We start from the raw sequence: 20,070 nt of genomic DNA, 5'->3' as shown, positions 1-20,070 counted from the left end.
TTAAAAAAAAAAGAACTAAAAACCTATTTTACACAGATTTCTTGCTGATTAGGGACATATTGTGAACAGCAGAAAGATAAAGTTATGTGGTCAGGTACATTTGCCATTTTAGGTAGAACAAGGTGTTTGTCATCTCGGGTGTGTTAGTGCTCTACAAATGCTTTGGTTTAATTGTTTCTGAAAAAAAAGATTACAGATTCACAGATTCACAGATTTCTCTAGGTTGGAAGAGACCTCAAGATCATCGAGTCCAACCTCCGACCTAACACTAAGTACTCCACTAAACCATATCCCTAAGCTCTACATCTAAACGTCTTTTAAAGACCTCCAGGGGTGGTGACTCCACCACCTCCCTGGGCAGCCCGTTCCAATGCTTAATAACCCTTTCGGTAAAGAAGTACTTCCTAACATTCAACCTAAAACTCCCCTGTCGCAACTTTAGCCCATTCCCCCTCGTCCTGTCACTAGGCACGTGGGAGAATAGACCAACCCCCACCTCTCTACAGCCTCCTTTCAGGTAACTGTAGAGAGCGATGAGGTCTCCCCTGAGCCTCCTCTTCTCCAGGCTGAACAAGTCCAGCTCCCTCAGCCGCTCCTCGTAAGACTTGTTCGACTTAATTCAAGACTTAATTCAAGACTTAATTCAAGACTTAATTCAAACTGGAGCAGGCACAAAGATTTACTACTAGGGAATTCAGGTAAAGAATAAGGAGACTTTTTAAGAGGGGAGGCTGAAGAATTTTGGCTTTTGAGGTCTAACAAAATGAAGGCTGAAAAGGGATATACATGCTATCTGAAAGTGTATTTGAAAGTATTAATGCCAAGGAAGGAGGAAAACTATAAGCTAAATAAAAATTGGTTTAAGCTGAATATGAACAAAATTAGACTGGCAATGAGAAAGTTCTGGCTATAAGAGAGAGATAATTCTGGAACAACATTCCAGTAGGAAAACTGGAGGCACAGCATAACTCTAGAGCACCACTGGTTCATGGGATAACTGTGATGTATTTGCCTGCGATGTGGGAGGGGCTTGTGGATCCAGAAAATCTCCTCTCATCTGATGCAATGAACTTTTCCATGATGCTGTTCTCAAATGACTGCTAAAGATGGAGAAGCACTGTTTTTCAGTTGCATCTCTGGTTTGACTTCGCGTAGAATTGCAAAGAACATGCAAAGAAATTGCATAGAACATGTGGTGCATAGAATTTCTTGTGCAGTGCTTGTAAATGATTTACTGAAAATGAATGATTTGGAGGACAAATAAGGCAAGCTTCAAAGTGTTTCCAAAAATTGCAGATGCTCTTTATAATCACCTCTTCCTGCTCTTACTGATTTGTAATCTCTTTACTCATTGTTTTAGAAAAAAGAAGAAGGAACTTAGAATTAATACCTTTAACAGCACGGATGGTTATGACTCATCTGGTGAACCACTTGAGCCACTACCCACTCAGCGGAGGTCCTGCCATCCTCCACAGTCTCCTTAGTGAGAATCACGACAACTCCTATGTGGAGTCCTCTGAGCTGTCATCAGAAGTTTTCCGGAGCCCCAACTTGCAGCTCTTTGTGTTTAATGACAGTACTCTTATATCATACCTCCAGATCCCTGCAGAAAAGAAGAAGGACACTGAGCCAGCAGTAGCCCCCTCAGATGTGAGGGTAATTGTCAGAGATATCTCTGGGAAGTACTCTTGGGATGGCAGAATATTATATGGACCTTTGGAGGGCTGCCTTCCACGGCAGAGTACTCCGAGCTCATTTGTGATTTCAGGCAACGCCGAGCACCAGTTCAGTTCCCAGAAAGACATTTCTCAGGTGGAAGAAGGAGAAGATGCTCTTGACGAGTTGCTGGAGAAGATTGGTAACACTAGTCCTGAATGCCTTTTACATCCCCAGCGGAAGCTGAATGAGCCATCGCCACCACCCTTTGGTATGAGCTATGAACAAGAGAATGCAATCACCGAAGCCCTGATGAGGCAGAGTGCCCAGGAAAAAGACTATATTTTTAAATGCAGCTCAGGCTTTAGTATGAAGGTGGCCCGTCAAGAAGAACCACGTCCTGCTGAACCTCAAGCGTCCTTTTATTTCTGTCGGCTGTTGCTAAATGATTTGGGAATGAACTCCTGGGATAGAAGGTAGGAACAGAGGGTTCAGAACATGTTTACAGTACTCTTGTTGCTTCTGACCTTGAAAAGGAATCAAGATCCACCCACTGTCCCTTCCCTGCTCTAGCACTGCTCTTTTGACTTACAGTCGTCCGAACAAGTCTCATTAGTCTGAAATTATCTGAGTTGCTTATGGGTCTGATTGTAGTCGTTTGAATCATGCTAGTTGGATTACTTCTCTTAGGATTTTGAATGAAAAAATGCTGTGTCTATTTGTGTTGCATTTTCCTTCTTCTTTTTTTTATTTTTAATATATTTGTAGGAAAAGCTTTCATCTTCTTAAGAAAAATTCAAAATTACTGAGAGAACTGAAAAATCTGGATTCTCGCCAATGGTAGGTAATGTTTACTAAACACACTGGATAAACTCAGTTTCTAAAGAATAAATGCCTCATCAAAAAAAAAAAAAAGCATGTGCTAGCAATACAAATATTTGTATGAGAAATGGGTTGTTTGTTTCTGAAGAGTTCCATAGACTGAATGGAGAAGCTATTTTCAATGGCACTATATACATAGAATTCAAAATAGCAAACAATAAGACACAACAGCCCATTTCCCGATTTCTGTACTTGAGAGGGGAGGGAAGAAGTTCCAAAATTTGTTGGTAACCTTGCACTGATTCACTCAAAAGACTTTTCTTCAGAATGATCCCTCTGTCAAGAGTGGTACTTAAGGGGTAATCTCCATTCTTTTTTTTTTTTTTTTTACAGGCAGGTAGTGTCAGGATAGATTTCTGAATATTATGTTTTTATGTTTTATTTTCATTCCTTGGCACATAGCTATTTGAAAAGTGTTTGCAGTATTGTAGAGTTCTGATTTTCTTTCATCCCAACAATTTTCATACCCAATCCACTCATTTTCTAAAGAGCCAACTGTAACTATCAGTCATGTAAAATTCAGCCCGGGAGCTGAAAGTCTATATATGCTTTTTTCTTTCTCATATATCATCACCCCATAATTAAAATTCTGTTGATCAAATTATGTTCTCATTAACACCTGTGCAATCTTACCGTCTTCAGCAAGGTTGCACAGATGTGTGTGATAAAGCCTGTAAGTGGAACTTGGTCATCAGTTCTTTTGCTGATGAACAGAAAGAATATACCCTGCTCTGCACTCCAGACTGCGCTATCTCTGCCATGTGGGGAAAAAAAAATGGTGAACACATATATTTCTAATTTAAGTGATGTCTTTGTGTGCATAAAAGGAACAGACATGTAGAGTAAAAGGAGGTCATCTGTCCATAGTTTTCAGCGGGCAGGTGATCTAAAGAATCATTTGAGCTAAAACCTCTTTTAATTTTCGTTTCTTGTTATATCTAATTACAGCCGTGAAACTCACAAGATTGCAGTGTTTTACATTGCAGAAGGACAGGAGGACAAATGCTCAATACTGTCCAATGCAAGGGGAAGCCAGGCATATGAAGATTTTGTTGCTGGACTGGGTTGGGAGGTAATAATCACAAATTTAGGCAAACTAACATATTTGATTTGAAAACCTACAAAAATCAGTGTAAGCCAGTTAAAATAGGTAAATGGAAAATAAACTGCTTATGTAACTGCATATTTTTAAATTCTCAAAAAAGAAAGATAAATTTTAATGTATGGCAATGCTTAGCAGTACTTAGAAGATCACTTAATTTAACAGAATTCTATAAATCCACATGCTACTTCTGGTTGAACAGGAACAGTGGAATGTTGTATAAGATGTTTTAGAAGGTTTTTACCTTCTTTATAAACTAGGTTCATTAACATATGCATCGTCAGAGTGCACTGTTTAGAATTTCAGAGTTATATGATGGGTAATGTAAGTACTCTTTCCTTCTAACATGAAAAAAGCTTTAATCTAAAAACATCTAAAATATTGTTAATATTAAAATATTATTAATCATTATTAAAGTAGTTTCTGTGGAAACTGTGTATTTGAATTAGCAGGTTACAAAACAAAGTGTTCGTGTTGTTCCTACAAGCTAGGATATATTGTAGGTTATTTTAGATTTGTGTTAGCTAGCAGAAACAGGAAAGCAGGAATGTAATACAACAAGAATGTTGTATTACAGAACACAAAGATGATGCTTTTGAGGCTAATATGTGACACAGCCATGCAAAGCTGGGATAAAGTGTGTCTCCGTTTTCCCTGCTATAGCAGACACTGCTATGAAAGTGGATGTGAAACCTCAGGCCAGTTGTGTCCCTGGACTGTATCATTTTAAACAAGTCAAGCTTCCCATATTCCTTAAGTTCCCATGTCTTTATACTCTCAAAACCTTTACTTACTTCATATCCCTCTCTGTATTTTCTATGCCTTTTGGTCAGTTTTTTTCTACCCATTCCTAGCTCAGCCAAGAGAACAAGAATGCTTAGGGTGGTTTTCATTGAGCGTCATCAGGCTGCAGTATTGGTCAGACTGTCCCCTGGCAAAGGTCCTGAGATCTTTTGCCAGAGTGGCTAAAGAAAGAATTCTTTCTGTGCTTTCCACCAGTGAAAGCTGTTGGGTATCTCTAAGAAAGAAACTGAGACAAGTCTTAAAAATGTCCAGCCTGGAAAGCCATCAGACCACTCATTCATTCATTGTGCAGTCATGCATGGGATGAAGTACTTAAATTTTTTTTTTTTAAATATCTGTCACCTCTTAGGCCTGGAGCAAATGCTATTTTCAGGTCTGCCTTAGATGATCTGTACACACGTATCCAAGGAAGACCGTACAGCACTTTGTTCTTCTAACTCACTTGTTTGCTGTCACTAGCTTGGCATGCACAAAGTACAGTCCCTTCTAATATAATTTTATAGTTTATTATCACTATTGTTGCACATCCTTCCTGTTTCTGATGGATAAGTGGTGCTGCAATGGACATTACTGCTTTCTGCATCGTTAAAAGCTGTAGCTTAATTTTTACCTTAATTTTAGCTCTTTTGAGCTCTTCACATGGTCAGACCACTTACCCAAACAAAGGACTGCTGTACAGAAGGCAAAAACATTTGGTGTTAGTTTGCGTTGGTGAAATGGTGTGTCAGTAACCTAAGTGGCATGAACATTTATGGTTTTCTGAAAATACACAGTAGCTGTGTTTCACATCTACGGATGTAAGTGAAACAGGGTCTACAGGGAGAGGTAGCATCCTTAGTTAGAATGATGCAGTTGGGAAAACACAGGAGTTTTCGGACACAGGCTTGTCTTCAGAGGGGCATTTTTCCTGAACAATCTTTTTGAATAATTTCTTCTAAAATATTTCTTTTTGTAAAAAAAAATTAAGTTTCTTCTGAAGTTTTCCTTACTGGTTATATTTTCTTAGCACTTTATTTCTCACTGTGTATGCTTTGCGTGGGCTTGCTAAGCCATGTGTAACCCTTAGAGCAGCTGTGCATGACAGTGCTTTTGTTTCCTTGCTGCAGGTTGCTGATAGAAAGGTAGAATAGCCTTGCAGATAATCATACAGTACCTAGTTAAGAGTTGTTTACTTTCAGTAAATGTCAAATACAGGAATGGGAAACCAACAGATCTAGCGCTAAGATCACGAACCTGTATGGAAAGATTTCTCTTTCTCTGGGATGGTAACAAACTTGCCAGGTCTTGATTTATCAATAAGTAGGGTTATTTGTCAGTCTTTAAGAAAGACTGGTTCTTCTAATTATGACTTTCAATCACTTAGGTTGATCTCTCAACACATGGTGGATTTATGGGCGGCCTGCAGCGCAATGGCAGCACTGGGCAAACAGCACCCTATTATGCTACCTCTACCGTAGAAATCATTTTTCATGTGTCTACAAGAATGCCATCAGATTCAGATGATTCACTGACCAAAAAGGTAAATAATTTCCTGTGTATTTCAAAACATTTGATGTAGTCTTGTGCTTAAATTAAAGTTTACACTGAAAACAGACCATGCTAACTGGTCCTAGCAGGCCATCTTTTCTGTGCCACATGGTGCTCTGCAGCCAGATTATCTGAATTAAATGGCATCTAAATTCTGGATTCTGCAACACAATTAACATTTCCATGGTAGCCTCAAATACCACCATTAGTAATAATATTAGCAATAATTTCATTTGTCTGCCTGCCAAAACTGCTGTAGTATGGTAAAACAAAACAACCAAATGCAGCATAATAAAACCTTACAGATGAATCGTCCAGTGTGTAACAGAAAAGAAAAGTGAAAGAGAAGTGACAAGCATAGTACCAAAAGCAGCCAGCTGATATTTAAAACCATTATCCAGTCATTCACAATTGTGACAAGCAGACTCTGCTTCAAAGATGGCCAGAACCCAGCCCAAAATTTTGTTGGTATCAATACTTAATCATTTGTCTTTACTAACAAGAAGTGATTTGAGATTATGGTGCTTGCTAACTGCTGCTTAGTCAAAGAAGATTTTAGGTACATACCAAATATTTGCCTTTTTAATAAGGATTGGCAACTTGTCCTACAAGGTTGTTAATGTGTATTGATAATGCTACCACAGCCATCCAGTCTACCATATGATACTATTGTGCTCTGAAAATTGTCTATAAATGTCACTAGATGATTTTAGTTGTTCTCCAGTTAGTTTCAAAATAGCATGTGCTTTTTCTAGAAATCAAAAGGTGGAATTTCTGATTACCACTTCTAAACACTTGCCCAGCATTTAATAGTAAAGCTAGATCCTCTCTTTTTTTTTTTCTAATGCCTCTCATTTAAAAAAAAATCAACAAAATTACATGTTTGTCTTCAAATATGCAACTCATTATCTTCTTATTAGGGGATTTACATAGTTACGGGGAAAAAAAGAGTCATTGGAGTACTTTAGGGTAGAGTGGTAGTGCTGTGATATGTATTGAGAAGCTGTATAGTCTCTGTCACTGAACCAAGGTAGGTCTATCTGTGTTTTACTGTTCCTCGCTAGTGTTTATCCAGCTGCTAGTTAAAAACCTCCCGTGATGAATGCTTTATAGATTCCCTCAGCAACATACTCCAATGCCTTACTCTTTGTGCCATGAGAAAATCACAGAATCACAGAATTGAAGGGGTTGGAAGGGACCTCGAAAGATCATCGGGTCCAATCCCCCTGCCAAAGCAGGTTCCTTAGAGCAGGCTGCCCGGGTAGGCGTCCAGACGGTCCTTGAATATCTCCAGAGAAGGAGACTCCACAACCTCCCTGGGCAGCCTGTTCCAGTGCTCCGTCACCCTCACTGTGAAGAAGTTCTTTTGCGTGTTGGTGCGGAACTTCCTGTGCTCTATCTTGTGGCCATTACCCCTTGTTCTATCTCCACAAACCACTGAAAAGAGGTTGGCCAAATCCCTCTGTCTCCGACACCTCAGGTATTTATACACATTGATGAGATCCCCTCTAAGTCTTCTTTTCTCCAGGCTGAACAGACCCAGGTCTCTCAGCCTTTCTTCACAGGGAAGATGCTCCGGGCCCCGTATCATCTTTGTGGCCCTCCGCTGGACTCTTCCCAGGAGATCCCTGTCCTTTTTGTACCAGGGAGCCCAGAACTGGACACAGTACTCCAGGTGAGACCTGACCAGGGCAGAGTAGAGGGGGAGGATCACCTCCCTTGACATGCCGGCCACGCTCTTTTTAATGCCCGCCAGGATGCCATTGTCCCTCTTGGCCACCAGGGCACACTGCTAGCTCATGGTCAACCTGTCGTCCGCCAGGACCCCCAGGTCCTTCTCCTCAGAGCTCCTCTCCAAGGGGTCGTCCCCCAGCCTGTACTGATACGTCCAGTTGTTCCTTCCCAGGTGCAGGACTCTACACTTGCTCTTATTAAACCTCATTTGGTTTCTTCCTGCCCATCTCTCCAGCCGGTCCAGGTCTCGCTGAATGGCAGCACAGCCTTCTGGCATGTCAGCCACTCCTCCCAGCTTTGTGTCATTGGCGTACTTGCTGAGGGCAGACACTATTCCCTTATCAAGGTCGTCGATGAAGATGTTGAACAAGACCCGACCCAGCACCGAAATATTTCAGTTTAGGCCCATTTATTCTTACCCTATCTCAGGTGGCTATGAACAGATCATTTTGCAGCAGATCTATTCATGTTTGAGAACTGCTACCATGCTTTTCACGGTCTTACTTTTCCTGGACAAATTGTAGTCATTTAGTCTAATCTTCCCTTGTAAGTTATAGCTCCTGGATGTTATGGAATCATAGCAAAGGCAGTGATATATCTCGTCTAGCCGATAAGTAATAAATTAGCTGGGAAAGGAGAGAGCACAGTCTTGACAGAGCCCACCATGCAGGGAAAAATGGGCTTTACATGCAAACAGTCTATTTTACTAATTCCCCTAATTTCCACACGTATTAGTAATTAACACAGCCATGGAGAGAGTCTGGTTATTCTATTGAATTGTCTTCCTTAAATTTACTCTGGGAGAATTTCTTCTTCATGAGAAACAAAAAGCAAAAGCATTTAGTAGTTGCCAGTCTCTGGGTCAGGAAGTGTTAGGAAATAAGGCCAGCTCCAGTACATATTATCCACAGAAAATACCTCATAGTAATTGCTTTAAGACTTAAAAAAAATCTTAAATCTACTATAGGAATGGGAACCCTGCAGGGATCAAACTGTGTATTCCTGTAAGGCAAGACAAAGTTCTGAGCAACCTAATGGAGCTTGAGAGCTGGTCCTGCTGTAAACAGGGGGTTGCACAATCTTCCGTGATGCTGTGTTTCTGCACAAGAAAGCTTTGTTTGATTTGCCGTAGCTGTTTGGTAATGTGTTGGTTTAGCATGTATTTCTGTACAAATTAGCACAGACTTCTTAACAAACTTCATGTAAATACACCTAACAGTGGAGGGCAAGATACATGTCAGAAGCACCATAACATTCTGGAAGATAGATAATTCTCTAATTCTTTGGCAATGCTGATGGATGAAAGAGCCCTCATTTGAAACCAGTGATTTGAGTGTATATCCAAACCATTTCTAAAGACAATATTTGTTTAAGAGCTCTTATCACCCTAAATGTAAACTCTGAAGTGTCCATTTCTTGATTTTTCACTTGTGAATCTTAACTGCAAGGAGGCCTTACACTGAGGTACATGAAGGCAAATGCATTGATGCTTTAGCAGAAAAATCCCTCAGTCCGCCACAGACCCGTGTTGATTTTGGCAGCTCCTCTGTGTGCAGGCCACAATTGGCACATGCTTGAAAAGAAACATGTGCCTGTCTGCGACATACTGTTAAAGCAGAAGAAAATGTATTTGTTTCCCCACCTGGTGATACTGCACTTACGAGCGATGCAATGCCTGGCTAAGAGAGCCACGCTCAAACAAAATGTCGTGTGTCATTCATCCAGCAGTGAAAGCCTCTTCTTTGTTCATGGCAGCCCTCAACATCGTTGTGAGTATTTTAATAATTCCACTTACTCACTGAACAGTTAGCGCATGGTGGGCTGAAGTCCTCACCTCAGAGTAATGAGGTTGTACATCCAGGTGTTTTATGGTTAAAAACATCATTATTTATCTACTACCTCTTTGGTTAATTCTTCTTTTTCATAGCAGCTGTGAGAGGAAGGAAGGTTTCGATCTTGTCAGTTAGTACCTGCTTCACTTCCATTTTTGCTGCAAAAGGAATATATGGTGTTAGAGACCAACATTGCTGGGAGGAGAAAATGTCATTGTGCTGCCTTCAGGGTGTGATGGGGGTCACAGCTTTTTTTTATTGCCTTCCTCATGCTTCCATCAGATAGGGTTGCATGGATACTATTTGGGTTCTAAGCTCCCCCTTATCTCCTAAATCTTTGTCATTTCTGTGTTTTCTTCCCTGCTTATTTTGCCTCTGGACAGGCAGAAAGCATTCAATACCAGTTTGTTTGGCTCGCAAACTCTGGAGCTGAACAGAAGGTCTTACCACCTGCTGGCCAGGGAAGTAGTACAGCAGGCCATAAATTCTGCGGGCTGGGGAATTTAGCAGATGCAATAATTTTATTTAAATATGTTATGATGTTTCTTTATTTTTACTGAACACAAGACGATAAATTCATTCCTGGTATAAATTCACAAGAATAAGTGCACTTCCACTGAGCATGAGCTTGGCCCCTTATTTTTGTGCCATACAGTAGTAATCTGCACTTTGTATTCCTTTATACGAAGTATATGCTGACATATTATATCGTTCATTCAAAAAAAAACCACAAAATAAACAAAACACAACCCCTCCGCAAACACAATAAAACGCAACAAACCACTCCAAAATAAGACTTAGCCCTGAAAGAAATGCTTTCTTGTGAAATAATCAAAATTCAACTGATATCTCATGCTGCTGTAGGGTTCAGCATCATTGGTTCTAATTTTTTTTTTTTGTCTGGATGTCTTGTGGCAAGAACGAAAATCAATCATAGTAACAGCATCCTGCAGTCCCCTTTCTTGTTCTAACTAAATTGCATCTAACAGTTTAAAAATGGGCTGCAAAATTTTCAAGTGATTTATTCCATCTCCCCCCATTGTCATAGTAGAACTTTTTCAATTCAGAAATCTGTTTGCAACCCCATACTGAACTCTTGCTCCTTCGCTGCAGAAATTTGTTAGCTAGAGCTAGATTAGATTTTTAGCAGCTAATCTAACTGCTGTAGGGGTTTGCAAAGTGGGGACAGAGCTGTGCTATTGGATTTGTCCAATTCATTTGACTCCAGGACTATAATTGCACTTATGTCTTACAAGGCTTTTATAGCCTAGGGCTGGCGAGCAGCAGAAAAACAAATTGGCAGTGATACAGTAAGAGTGAAAGGGAATGAAAGGCACACATTATCAGTCTCCAGGCAGCACTGTTCTGGCAGGAAGTTTCTCGGTTAATTTACAAATAAAACTTAGATTTTAGGATGGGCACACTGTCAGCCAGACAATGGGGATGTCAGGCCCGACTGTTACTTAGCGAAAGTAGCAGCCATGCCTCCCCACAAGCAGGAATTCTTCAGTCAAACAGACGACTCCTCTGTGAAGCCAGCTGGCTCTGTAACGCAATTAGCAGGGAGAGGGGTCAGGCCGCGAGGTGTGCGCTGTGAGCACTGCCTTGCCGCCACGCGCTGCAGCCACCCGGGCTGACAGCGCACCCAAGGCACCAGCAACGGCGCAACGCCCAGCTTTGGGCAGGGGCCACGCAGATGCAATAAACTCGAGCGCTCAGGCTGCTCCTCGTTCCCCAGGATTTTAGCATTTGCTTCATACTCTTTGGCTGCTTCGGGCTTTTGGATGCAGTTGTTTCTGTGTTTCCACCTGCATGGGGAGCCCAGCGTGCACCCAGGCTCTGGCCCATGGAGCAAACCTCAGTGATGTCCATTGGGGCGCCCAGGCCACCACAGCCAGCACTGCGAGTGAGTGACCCGGGAAGCCGCTGCTGGTGTGCTGCCACTGATAAGATTATCGCGATGGTTTTTATTGCTGGGATGATCTTGCAAGGACAAATACTTCTGGTTGATGCCAATTGTACATTTGTGGCACTGCATTGTATAAATGCAGTGGTTAGGAATGTATGGTTTAAAACCAAAGAAGATAGTAACTTGTTCTTTAAAAGCAGTTCTCTGCATGTGATGAGGTGGTACTCATAGCAAAGAGTAATTCATCATCACACTGATGTTTGCAGGGTTTTGGGCTTGGAGCCATCACTTCCAGTCTCAAACAAGTGTAGGTTGCGCTGACTTCATGTTTATTGAGTTTTGTTCTCTGAGGTGTGATACAGGTATAAAGCGTTTGAGGATTTTTTCAGTACGAAAAGTGTTCGATTATTAGCAGAAAAATTTGTTGTGAATTAAAAAGGGTCTCTTAGCAGCATTGGGACCTATTTTGAATTCTGTTTCTGTAGCTGTTTATGCCATGTACCATTCCCAAGGCACCATGAGGAAAGGCAGTACCAACCCTTTTCGTCCTGGTTTTCTTTTTGTAGTAAAACAAGTGAGCTGTCTTCAGTTTGCATTTCCCTATGCAACAGGGCAACTGCATAGCCTTGCAAAAGTCTGTTTTCATATTTATTTACCTTTTTTTTTTTTTTTTTTTTTAAGCAGAGGTTGGTAAAGCTGTTGAGGGTTTTCTCCATGCCGCAGAGCGAGTGCCTGTACTCACTCCATTGTAAGGTGAGCTGGGTGCCTCCGCTCCGCCGAGCAAATGTGGGGCATGGCTTGCGAGCCCAGTGCCTGGCCTGCTCTGAGCACTGCTGCCGCGAGCCAGGTCCTGGCTTCCCAGCTTCCGCAGGAATTGCAGCTCGACTTCAGCCAGGCATGGAGTGGCCATGCCAAATCCTCGTGGTCTATGCAAAGCCCCAGCACTTAGGCAGAGATGGTCAGACCAAACTTCACCTCTTGCCCTAATCATTTCTGAGGCGACCTAGTTGCGTCTGCTTATTCAGATACGAGTGTGAAAACAAAGTCAGGATTTTGTTGTTCGATTAAATTACTACCTAGCTTTGTATGTATTGGTCTGCACTGTGATGTTGTCAGCATAAGTGTTTTCTTCGGTGTGACTTTGTTTTTACTGAGTAATAAAATAGAAGTCAGGATGACCATGAGAACAGTTTTTTATACTGATTTTCTACATGTAAGAGGCTCTAGTATTAGTATTGTTAATGTTTCCGAATTTCTTGTAAGCACAGACTGCATTTTCTTCAAAAATGGCTTTTATGAATAGCTTTAAACAAAATACAACTCTGTATTTTTATTTCATTTAAAACAAACTGAGAATCTCAATCCTACTTCGAGTGTAGCTTCATTTTACTCTGCTAGAGTACAAAGTATAGGCAAAAAGCATATTTTTAACTTTTTGATTTGTGTCACGGTTCACAGTTTTGCATGTTTCTCTTACAACTAGGGTACAGTTTGCCACTCAACCAACCTTGTAGGATTTAAATTCTTTACTTTTAGAGATGCTACCTGGTTCTGAAGAGGGAATATTCTTTGGTATAACACCAGCTAACATGAGGTCCCTAGAGATTATTTACAAATGATTTTTTTTTTTTCCAGAGACAATGCAGGAAGCAGAGCTACATTTTAGCTTCTTTGTTAGGTCTATTGTCCACATTGTTCAGGGGCTAGCACCAAACTAGGGGTGGTGGTCTTTTAAGGTTTAAGTGGGAATTAAACTCTCTTTATGCATTAGACTGGCATTCTGCATGTGGATTAAATTTTAACTTTAAAGCTTACAGTTGAAACTATTGTGCACAGCTTGTACATGACTGTCAAATACTTTTTACCATCTGTTAGATCACCTCCAGTTCCTCCCATATAACAAAGCAAACACACAGATCTTTAGATGGATTTTGGGTATGTCCTACTTATAATTGATCCATATTTTATGCGACTCTGCTCCAAATAAAGTAACTTCCCCGGTATTTCCCATTCTTCTCTAATTCACACTGTCCAAAATATTTTGCTTCTATTTTCAAACAAAAGAGGAGTCTTCCTCACCAGATATGGAGACCTCAAGAAAACATTTGTAATATAGTAAATAAAGAAAGAGCGGTCCACAATGGAAAGTTTCTTGACATCCAGAGTCAAGGCATTTCACATTTCTGTGACAGCTGTATTATTGTAACTGGCATATGATGTTTGCTGCCTAACATTTTGTTCTAGTAACTCAGATTTCTGCCTTAAATTATTGTAGGTAATGTACATTTACATACCATGTTAATGGCTAATTTGATAATTACTTAATTAAGCCATCAGATAACAATGTGTTCTGAATGAAGCAAATTATTTAGCTGATCTTTTCATGAGCAACTGGAGAAAAAGAATATTTTAACTTTTTTCTGTAATGAAATATTTCTAGTATTGAGCATTATAATTCAATCTGTAAGCCATGACCCCTCATAAACTGTTGTTATCACTCTGATTAATAAAGAGCCAATTTGCTGTTGCAGCTTCGTCACTTGGGAAATGATGAGGTTCACATCGTCTGGTCTGAACACACCAGGAACTACCGCAGGGGCATTATACCAACAGATTTTGGAGATGTTTTAATTGTTATTTATCCAATGAAGAATCACATGTTTTTCATAGAGATAATGAAGAAACCAGAGGTATGTTTTGACTGCCGTATTGGATCTATTATATGTGCTGCACATGTGACCAGCAGTTTTGTTGCTTAAATAAAGCTCAGTGTTATAGGGTTTTGTTTTTTTTCTCCCAGCAAATACTATATATAGGTTGTCCTCAGTTTAAAAGCATACTGAGCAATGAGTTTTTGTTTTAAATATAGAAATGTGAATAGCAATTGAAATGGCTACTAATTCATGTTATATTATGCTTAGTGCCTAAAGAAATATTTCAGATTTCTAAACCAATAGAAGTTATTGTACAAACAGCTTAAAATCATGATGAATTTCCAACGTGAGCCAACAGAAGCAAAATCATAAATATTTAAGCTTCTCATTTGCTACTGATTCACCCCATAAGAATTATCAACTGTTGTACATATGTCACTGGGCATAACCTCGCATGTTTTCAAGACCCTCATCCTAATGTGACTCAATGGGATGGTATAGGCATTTGGATATCCTTATATCAGACAAAGTATTTGAGTTTTATTGTTTGCCATTTAATTAATTGTCATACAACCAACTTTTGAGATTTTTTTTTTTTTTTCAAATAATGGATTTTGTTTTTTTGGTATATATATATTTGTCTGGCATATATATAGTATGTACTTTATGAGAGTAATCCATGCGATAAGTACTATTTCCCTTTTATGAGGGACAGTATTTGTCCAAGAAAATAACCAGCTGTGGAAAAATGCATTCACCAGGTGACATTTACCAGCTGTATATGATATTTTTGGAGTTGTGAACGATGGGAGCTATTATATATTAATCAGACTAGACATTTCAAACTTTATTTTTTTTTTAATGTTTTGAAAGAGTGTTTTTTTTTTCATTTGCACTTGATGGTGAGCTCTGCGGTTTACTTCTTGGGCATTTTAGCTTTTATTCTTCCATAAGGAAAATCAGAGTTTAGCTCTATGAACATGCTTGAAAATTCTGTGAATCAACCCGAGAACAGCTATGTCATCTTGTATATTAGTCAAAAATACCCAACCGGCAGAAAGAATAATAGCTAACTGGAAATTTAGTGTTATCCCTACATTTAAAGTACAAACCATTACAATGTAATAAAATTAATCCAGACATTTCCAGGGCAAGTGTGGCTGACCTTTTGTTCACCAGCTACTGACCCCAGGGTGAATGAAAGAGGCTTGCAGAGAGAAATGTCTGTTGTTTGGCTTCTGTCCCTGGTATTTAAATTGCATTCCCTAATCAAATGAAAAGGCTGTCCTCTCTATCAGGTTACAGAATCCATGGCAACATTTGGCCTTTTATATACATAATGTTAGCCTTTTTGTTTGCATCTAAGTAGAGACACCTGGAGCAATGTTAACATTAACCGATTTAGCATTAATAGCTTCATTATATAAGAATTTCTGATCAGATAGCTGTTACTTTTGTTATATTGCTTCAGCCTGTATTGTTTTCATTTTTTATCTCCCTGCTTGGCAACCGGGCAATGATTTGCAAATTTTTTTTGTCTTGATTAATTAAGCAATATAATTATCAGGAACCGTGATGCAGTCTTTGCTCGACAAAGCTTCTGAGGGAAGACAATAGTAAGTCTGTTAGTGTGAATGCATTCCACGCGTCACAGATGCATGAGGATATTCTGAACAATGAGACGAAAAGCTGCCTGCAAAAGAGGACAAAGAATGCCAGGCAGACTCTACACACTGCACATACCGCCAGGGACATACTGTGGGTTCCCTGGGACACAGATGCCTCGTTAGATTGCAGCTAGTCATCAGAGATTAATTCTCAGCCATTTGGTACAATAATTTACCCATTCCCCAGTCTTTTAACTAGTGCTGCTTGCTATAGAAGTGAAGTCTTTGTGCTCAAAAGGTTTATTTAACCTTCCCTACTTTTACTGTGTGCAACAAAAATAATTATTTTTTTTTTCTTGGAAATTGTAATGAAGCAGGTGTTTGCAGTGTGGTGAATATTAATTTCTGGTTCGTGGATAACTTGCACTGACATTTGGAGTAGCTGGGGGGGGGGGTAATTTCCCTTGACTTCTTTTTTCTTTTTCAAATTCATTCCTGTCTAAGCCTACTGATTTTTTTTGTAACCGTTTGAAACCCTGTTTTCCTCAAATGGCTGTTTAAATACTGGCTTACAGAAAAGTACTGACAGGGGAGCGTGTTCCTATGCATTCAGTTTCTCTGTCCCTTCGTCCTCCCTTGTTAAGGCAGGCGCTGTACGGATGGAGACTGACGGTACGCAGCGTCCCATTGACTTTAATGACCTGGATGGATCTGCTCTTGGTTCTGGTTTCACGTGGGCTACGCTTGTCTCGCTTTGCCAACGTAAAATCATTCGCACTCAGACAAAGTCACCTCTATCTTCTGCTTCATTGCTTTCTTTTCCTATCAGACAGTGTATGCCAACTTTGGCTCGTGAAAAATACTTATTTTTTGACAAAGTATGTGCCCAGGACACAGTAATTTAAATAATTTAGTTTTCTTCTTCAGAAAAAGCATGTTTCCACATTTCCTGAAAGTTCCGTACTTTACAAAATAATCATGTGCAGGGTAAGTAGTAGACTTCTCAACTGTTCTACACCCCTCTTTTTGTTGCCTTTTCGTTACCTGGGCTGGCAGTGTTATGGCTGGGGGCAAGCCAGCTTGCGCAGGGCTCCCCAGGCCCTCCCTGGGAGCAGGCACACGCACCCACGAGCAGCAAAGGAGCATGCCCAAGTTTTGGAATTCAGCTCAAATGAGCCTACTTTTAGTTTGAAAAGTTTTTTTGTAGTAAAGTGTAGTTTCTTGGAGTACAAGAGAAAACATAACTGAACTTTTTGTTTAAAGATGTCTGTCAGATTGTAGATATTTTTTGAAAAATTTGCAGCAGAGTGCCCATTGAAAGAAGTTTAAAAAATGTATGCAAATAAACGGTGTACAAAATAAACACACCTTGTGTATACTTTCAGTATATAAATTCAGTAATCCTGGGTTAATCTGCCACACTCCCTAGACTCCAGGTGTTTATGAAATAGTGTAACAACGTCCTGTAAGCAAAGCTTGCTGGCCGAAAAGACTGAGAATGAATTTCTTTGTACGGTAGCATATGTAAGTGCTATTGTGACATAGAATATCTAGCATTTGTGTGTGATATAATTTTAATACTAATATGTACTTCACAGGCTTATTTGTACTTATATAAAAATGTAGTTTTACATTTCTTTCTCTTTTTGTCAACACTTGAAAGGTAAGAGTGTGTGTTAAAAATTTCATTTAGAAATGTTATTGCTTAAACTGGAGAAACTTGATGCTCTAGAACATTATCACTTTTGTGGCATGGATTTTCTTCTTGTCACCTTCCTTTCCAGCTGGCTAGTTAGTAATGCTAGCATTAAAAAAAAAAAAAAGAAAAGAAAAGAAAAATACTATGGAAACATTTTACATTAGTCCTTTTTTTTTGAGGGGGAGTTCATTATTTTAAGTAAAGGAATGACAAAATAACTGTGAAAAGACAGCTGTCATTTGCAGATGTTATATTAAATCCAAATTTCTCCTGTAATTCATTGCCACTTCTAATTAGAGGAATTCCCTAGATGCAGGGGATTTATATTATTCTCTTTGTCCATTTATTGAATGACTGTCACAGTCACCCACAAGCAGTTGCAGAAGAATAATAGAGGGTATTTATTTATGTGATAAGCCCCTGTACAGATGGAAAAATCCACAGCTTATATATTGTTAATTGCTGCTAGCTTCTGTGTTGTTTTTTTTTTTTTTCATTTTGAGTTTGTGATAGGGAAGTGAGTTTGACTATTTGTCAATGCTGAAATTTACTGTACAGTTAATTGTTAAGATTGTCTCTGCTTTTGACATGGCAAAGCCTGTTATGTGTTCCTCACTGCAGATGTTTTTCACTTTTACAAAGTGTGTGGGTCTCTTTTACCTAACGTAGCCTTTGTCTGAAGAGCCATATGCCACCAAATGACGTTATGTGGAGGGTTCCTCTGGAGGTAACCCTGCAGTAACACAATTCTAACATCTTGGTGCCGTATGCTGGACGGACCTGTTTGCTTGTGTGCCAGCTCTGCTTGCAGGTGCCATCTCCCCTGCTTTCCATGAACCTCGTTGTCTTGGATCAGCTCTTTCTTTTTTTTTTTTCTTTTTCTTTTTTTTCTTTTTTCCTTTAGAGAAGTCCATAATTCCATGGAAGGAGTTTATAGAGGATTATCTGAAACAAATACTTCTTTGCAAAAGCTCCTGCCAGGGGGGGACTCAGCCAGTGAGTCAGGGTCTCACGTTGAGATATAAGACAGAAAACCTCTCTCAGTATCTGCTGCAAATAGAGCATCAACTTCAAATTCACTGGCAAATGTTGTTAATGTATATAATGAGCTCATGCTTACCTCATTAAATATGCCATGTACATATGCACATCAAACATACTGGTGATAGTTATGGAGGTTAAATGCTTATGAAGGTTAAATGCTTAAAAAAATTGGGATTAATGTCATACTAGAAGTGTCAGTATGTAAAACAATGTGGTCATGCTGCTTCCTGGCAAAATAGTTTACTAGTTTTTTGCCTAGAGCTGGGAAGGGTGAAATCTTCCTCCCCTTGCCTCTTACCTTTCTCAAGCAGCATGTGCCTTGCTGTGAAAAACCTGTGGGCATCGGGTGTGTTGTTTCTGTTTCTCACTGTGGAATTTGCTCCCGTGCTCTGCAGCCTCCTTTGGCTGAACTTCATATGTTGTTTTTATTTTGGGGTCTACAGGTGCCATTTTTTGGTCCTCTCTTTGATGGAGCCATTGTGACTGCAAAGCTTCTGCCAAGCCTTATATGTGCCACGTGCATCAACGCCAGCAGAGCTGTCAAGTCGCTCATCCCGCTCTACCAGAGCTTGTATCCTTTCCTGCTGATGATGCAAAGTTCCCCTTGGTAGTGTTCTTACTTCTGAAGATCCTGCTACTAAGAGGTAAGCTTTAATGAACATACTTCCTAGAAAAGGTCAAAGCTTTCTTCGTGTCAAGCTCAATGTTTTTAAGAGTCATTCACGCCCAGTTGCCATCCACTGTTTTTAAAAAAAAAAATGTAACATTACAAGAATGTTCTCACCAGAGGTTGCAGACAGTCTTGCTGATGGTGGACTTGGACTTAACATTGATGCTTTGAACCGTAAGTAGCGATAATCAATTTTCTTTAATGCCAATAAAAGTTATCTACAGTGTATATTAGGCTAATACACAGAACTCAGTTGTATTCTTACCTTATTCAAGAAAGTAGTCCAGTTGACTTTACTTGGACTCATTACGTTAACAAGACAGATGGGATTTGGCCTCTCATATGGATGTTTCAGTTCCCTAATTCCAGTCTTATTCAAGCCACTTCTGTAATAGGGAATTTTCAGAACACATTTTCTAATAGTTGATGGGAGATAACTAGACGGTATGCTTTTCTCCTACAGAAATTGTAGGATAAACTTTTATTCCTACATGATGTGCAGACTAATAGCATTATTACTGGGTATTACTTTTTCTAGGATTTTCTCATAATGCCATGATTATGCAAGAAATGTTTTATTGCTTGTTTTGTTAATCTTATCACTTATCTCCGGAACAACACTTACTGTACTGTGTTTTCTTTGGGGAGCTTTTGATTTGAGGATTTTTCTAATAGTATGAGTTTTAGGAAGAGTTCGTAAATGTTTTGATCTTTGAAAGAATATTGATTAATTAATTTGAGACACTTTTTTAAAATACAGTATTTTCAAAATGCTCTTCTTTTAAATAAGACTGAATTTTATCCAGTATACTTTTCAAGCGTCCTTGGAATTTAAAAGTAACATTGTAGTTAAATAAATTCATGTTTGATTAACTTCATTGTTTACTCATTTTATACACAAAACAAAGCTAGTTGGTGGTTGTTGCTTAAGCAGTTGAGTGCAGTACATC

General features: G+C 39.5%; 1 protein-coding gene across 13 annotated transcripts in view; it reads left to right on the top strand.

The window, feature by feature from the left end:
* Window positions 1-20,070, top strand: part of RALGAPA2 (Ral GTPase activating protein catalytic subunit alpha 2) — a 138,052-nt gene that overhangs the window by 70,504 nt on the left and 47,478 nt on the right. For 7 of the 13 annotated variants that reach the window (XM_083832242.1, XM_083832243.1, XM_083832237.1 and 4 more), the window contains 7 exons: window positions 1,361-2,132; window positions 2,425-2,496; window positions 3,487-3,610; window positions 5,808-5,963; window positions 7,500-7,646; window positions 13,978-14,136; window positions 18,894-19,021. In XM_083832242.1, coding sequence (XP_083688368.1) covers window positions 1,361-2,132; window positions 2,425-2,496; window positions 3,487-3,610; window positions 5,808-5,963; window positions 7,500-7,646; window positions 13,978-14,136; window positions 18,894-19,021 — 1,558 coding nt within the window. Of the gene's footprint in view, window positions 1-1,360; window positions 2,133-2,424; window positions 2,497-3,486; window positions 3,611-5,807; window positions 5,964-7,499; window positions 7,647-13,977; window positions 14,137-18,893; window positions 19,095-20,070 lie in introns of all 13 variants that reach the window. The other 6 variants (XM_083832249.1, XM_083832246.1, XM_083832244.1 and 3 more) reach the window with 3 other exon arrangements.

The sequence above is a fragment of the Anser anser genome, assembly GCF_964211835.1.
Source record: "Anser anser genome assembly, chromosome: 3".
Taxonomy (NCBI): domain Eukaryota; kingdom Metazoa; phylum Chordata; class Aves; order Anseriformes; family Anatidae; genus Anser; species Anser anser.
This window is presented reverse-complemented; position numbering and strand designations above follow the sequence as displayed.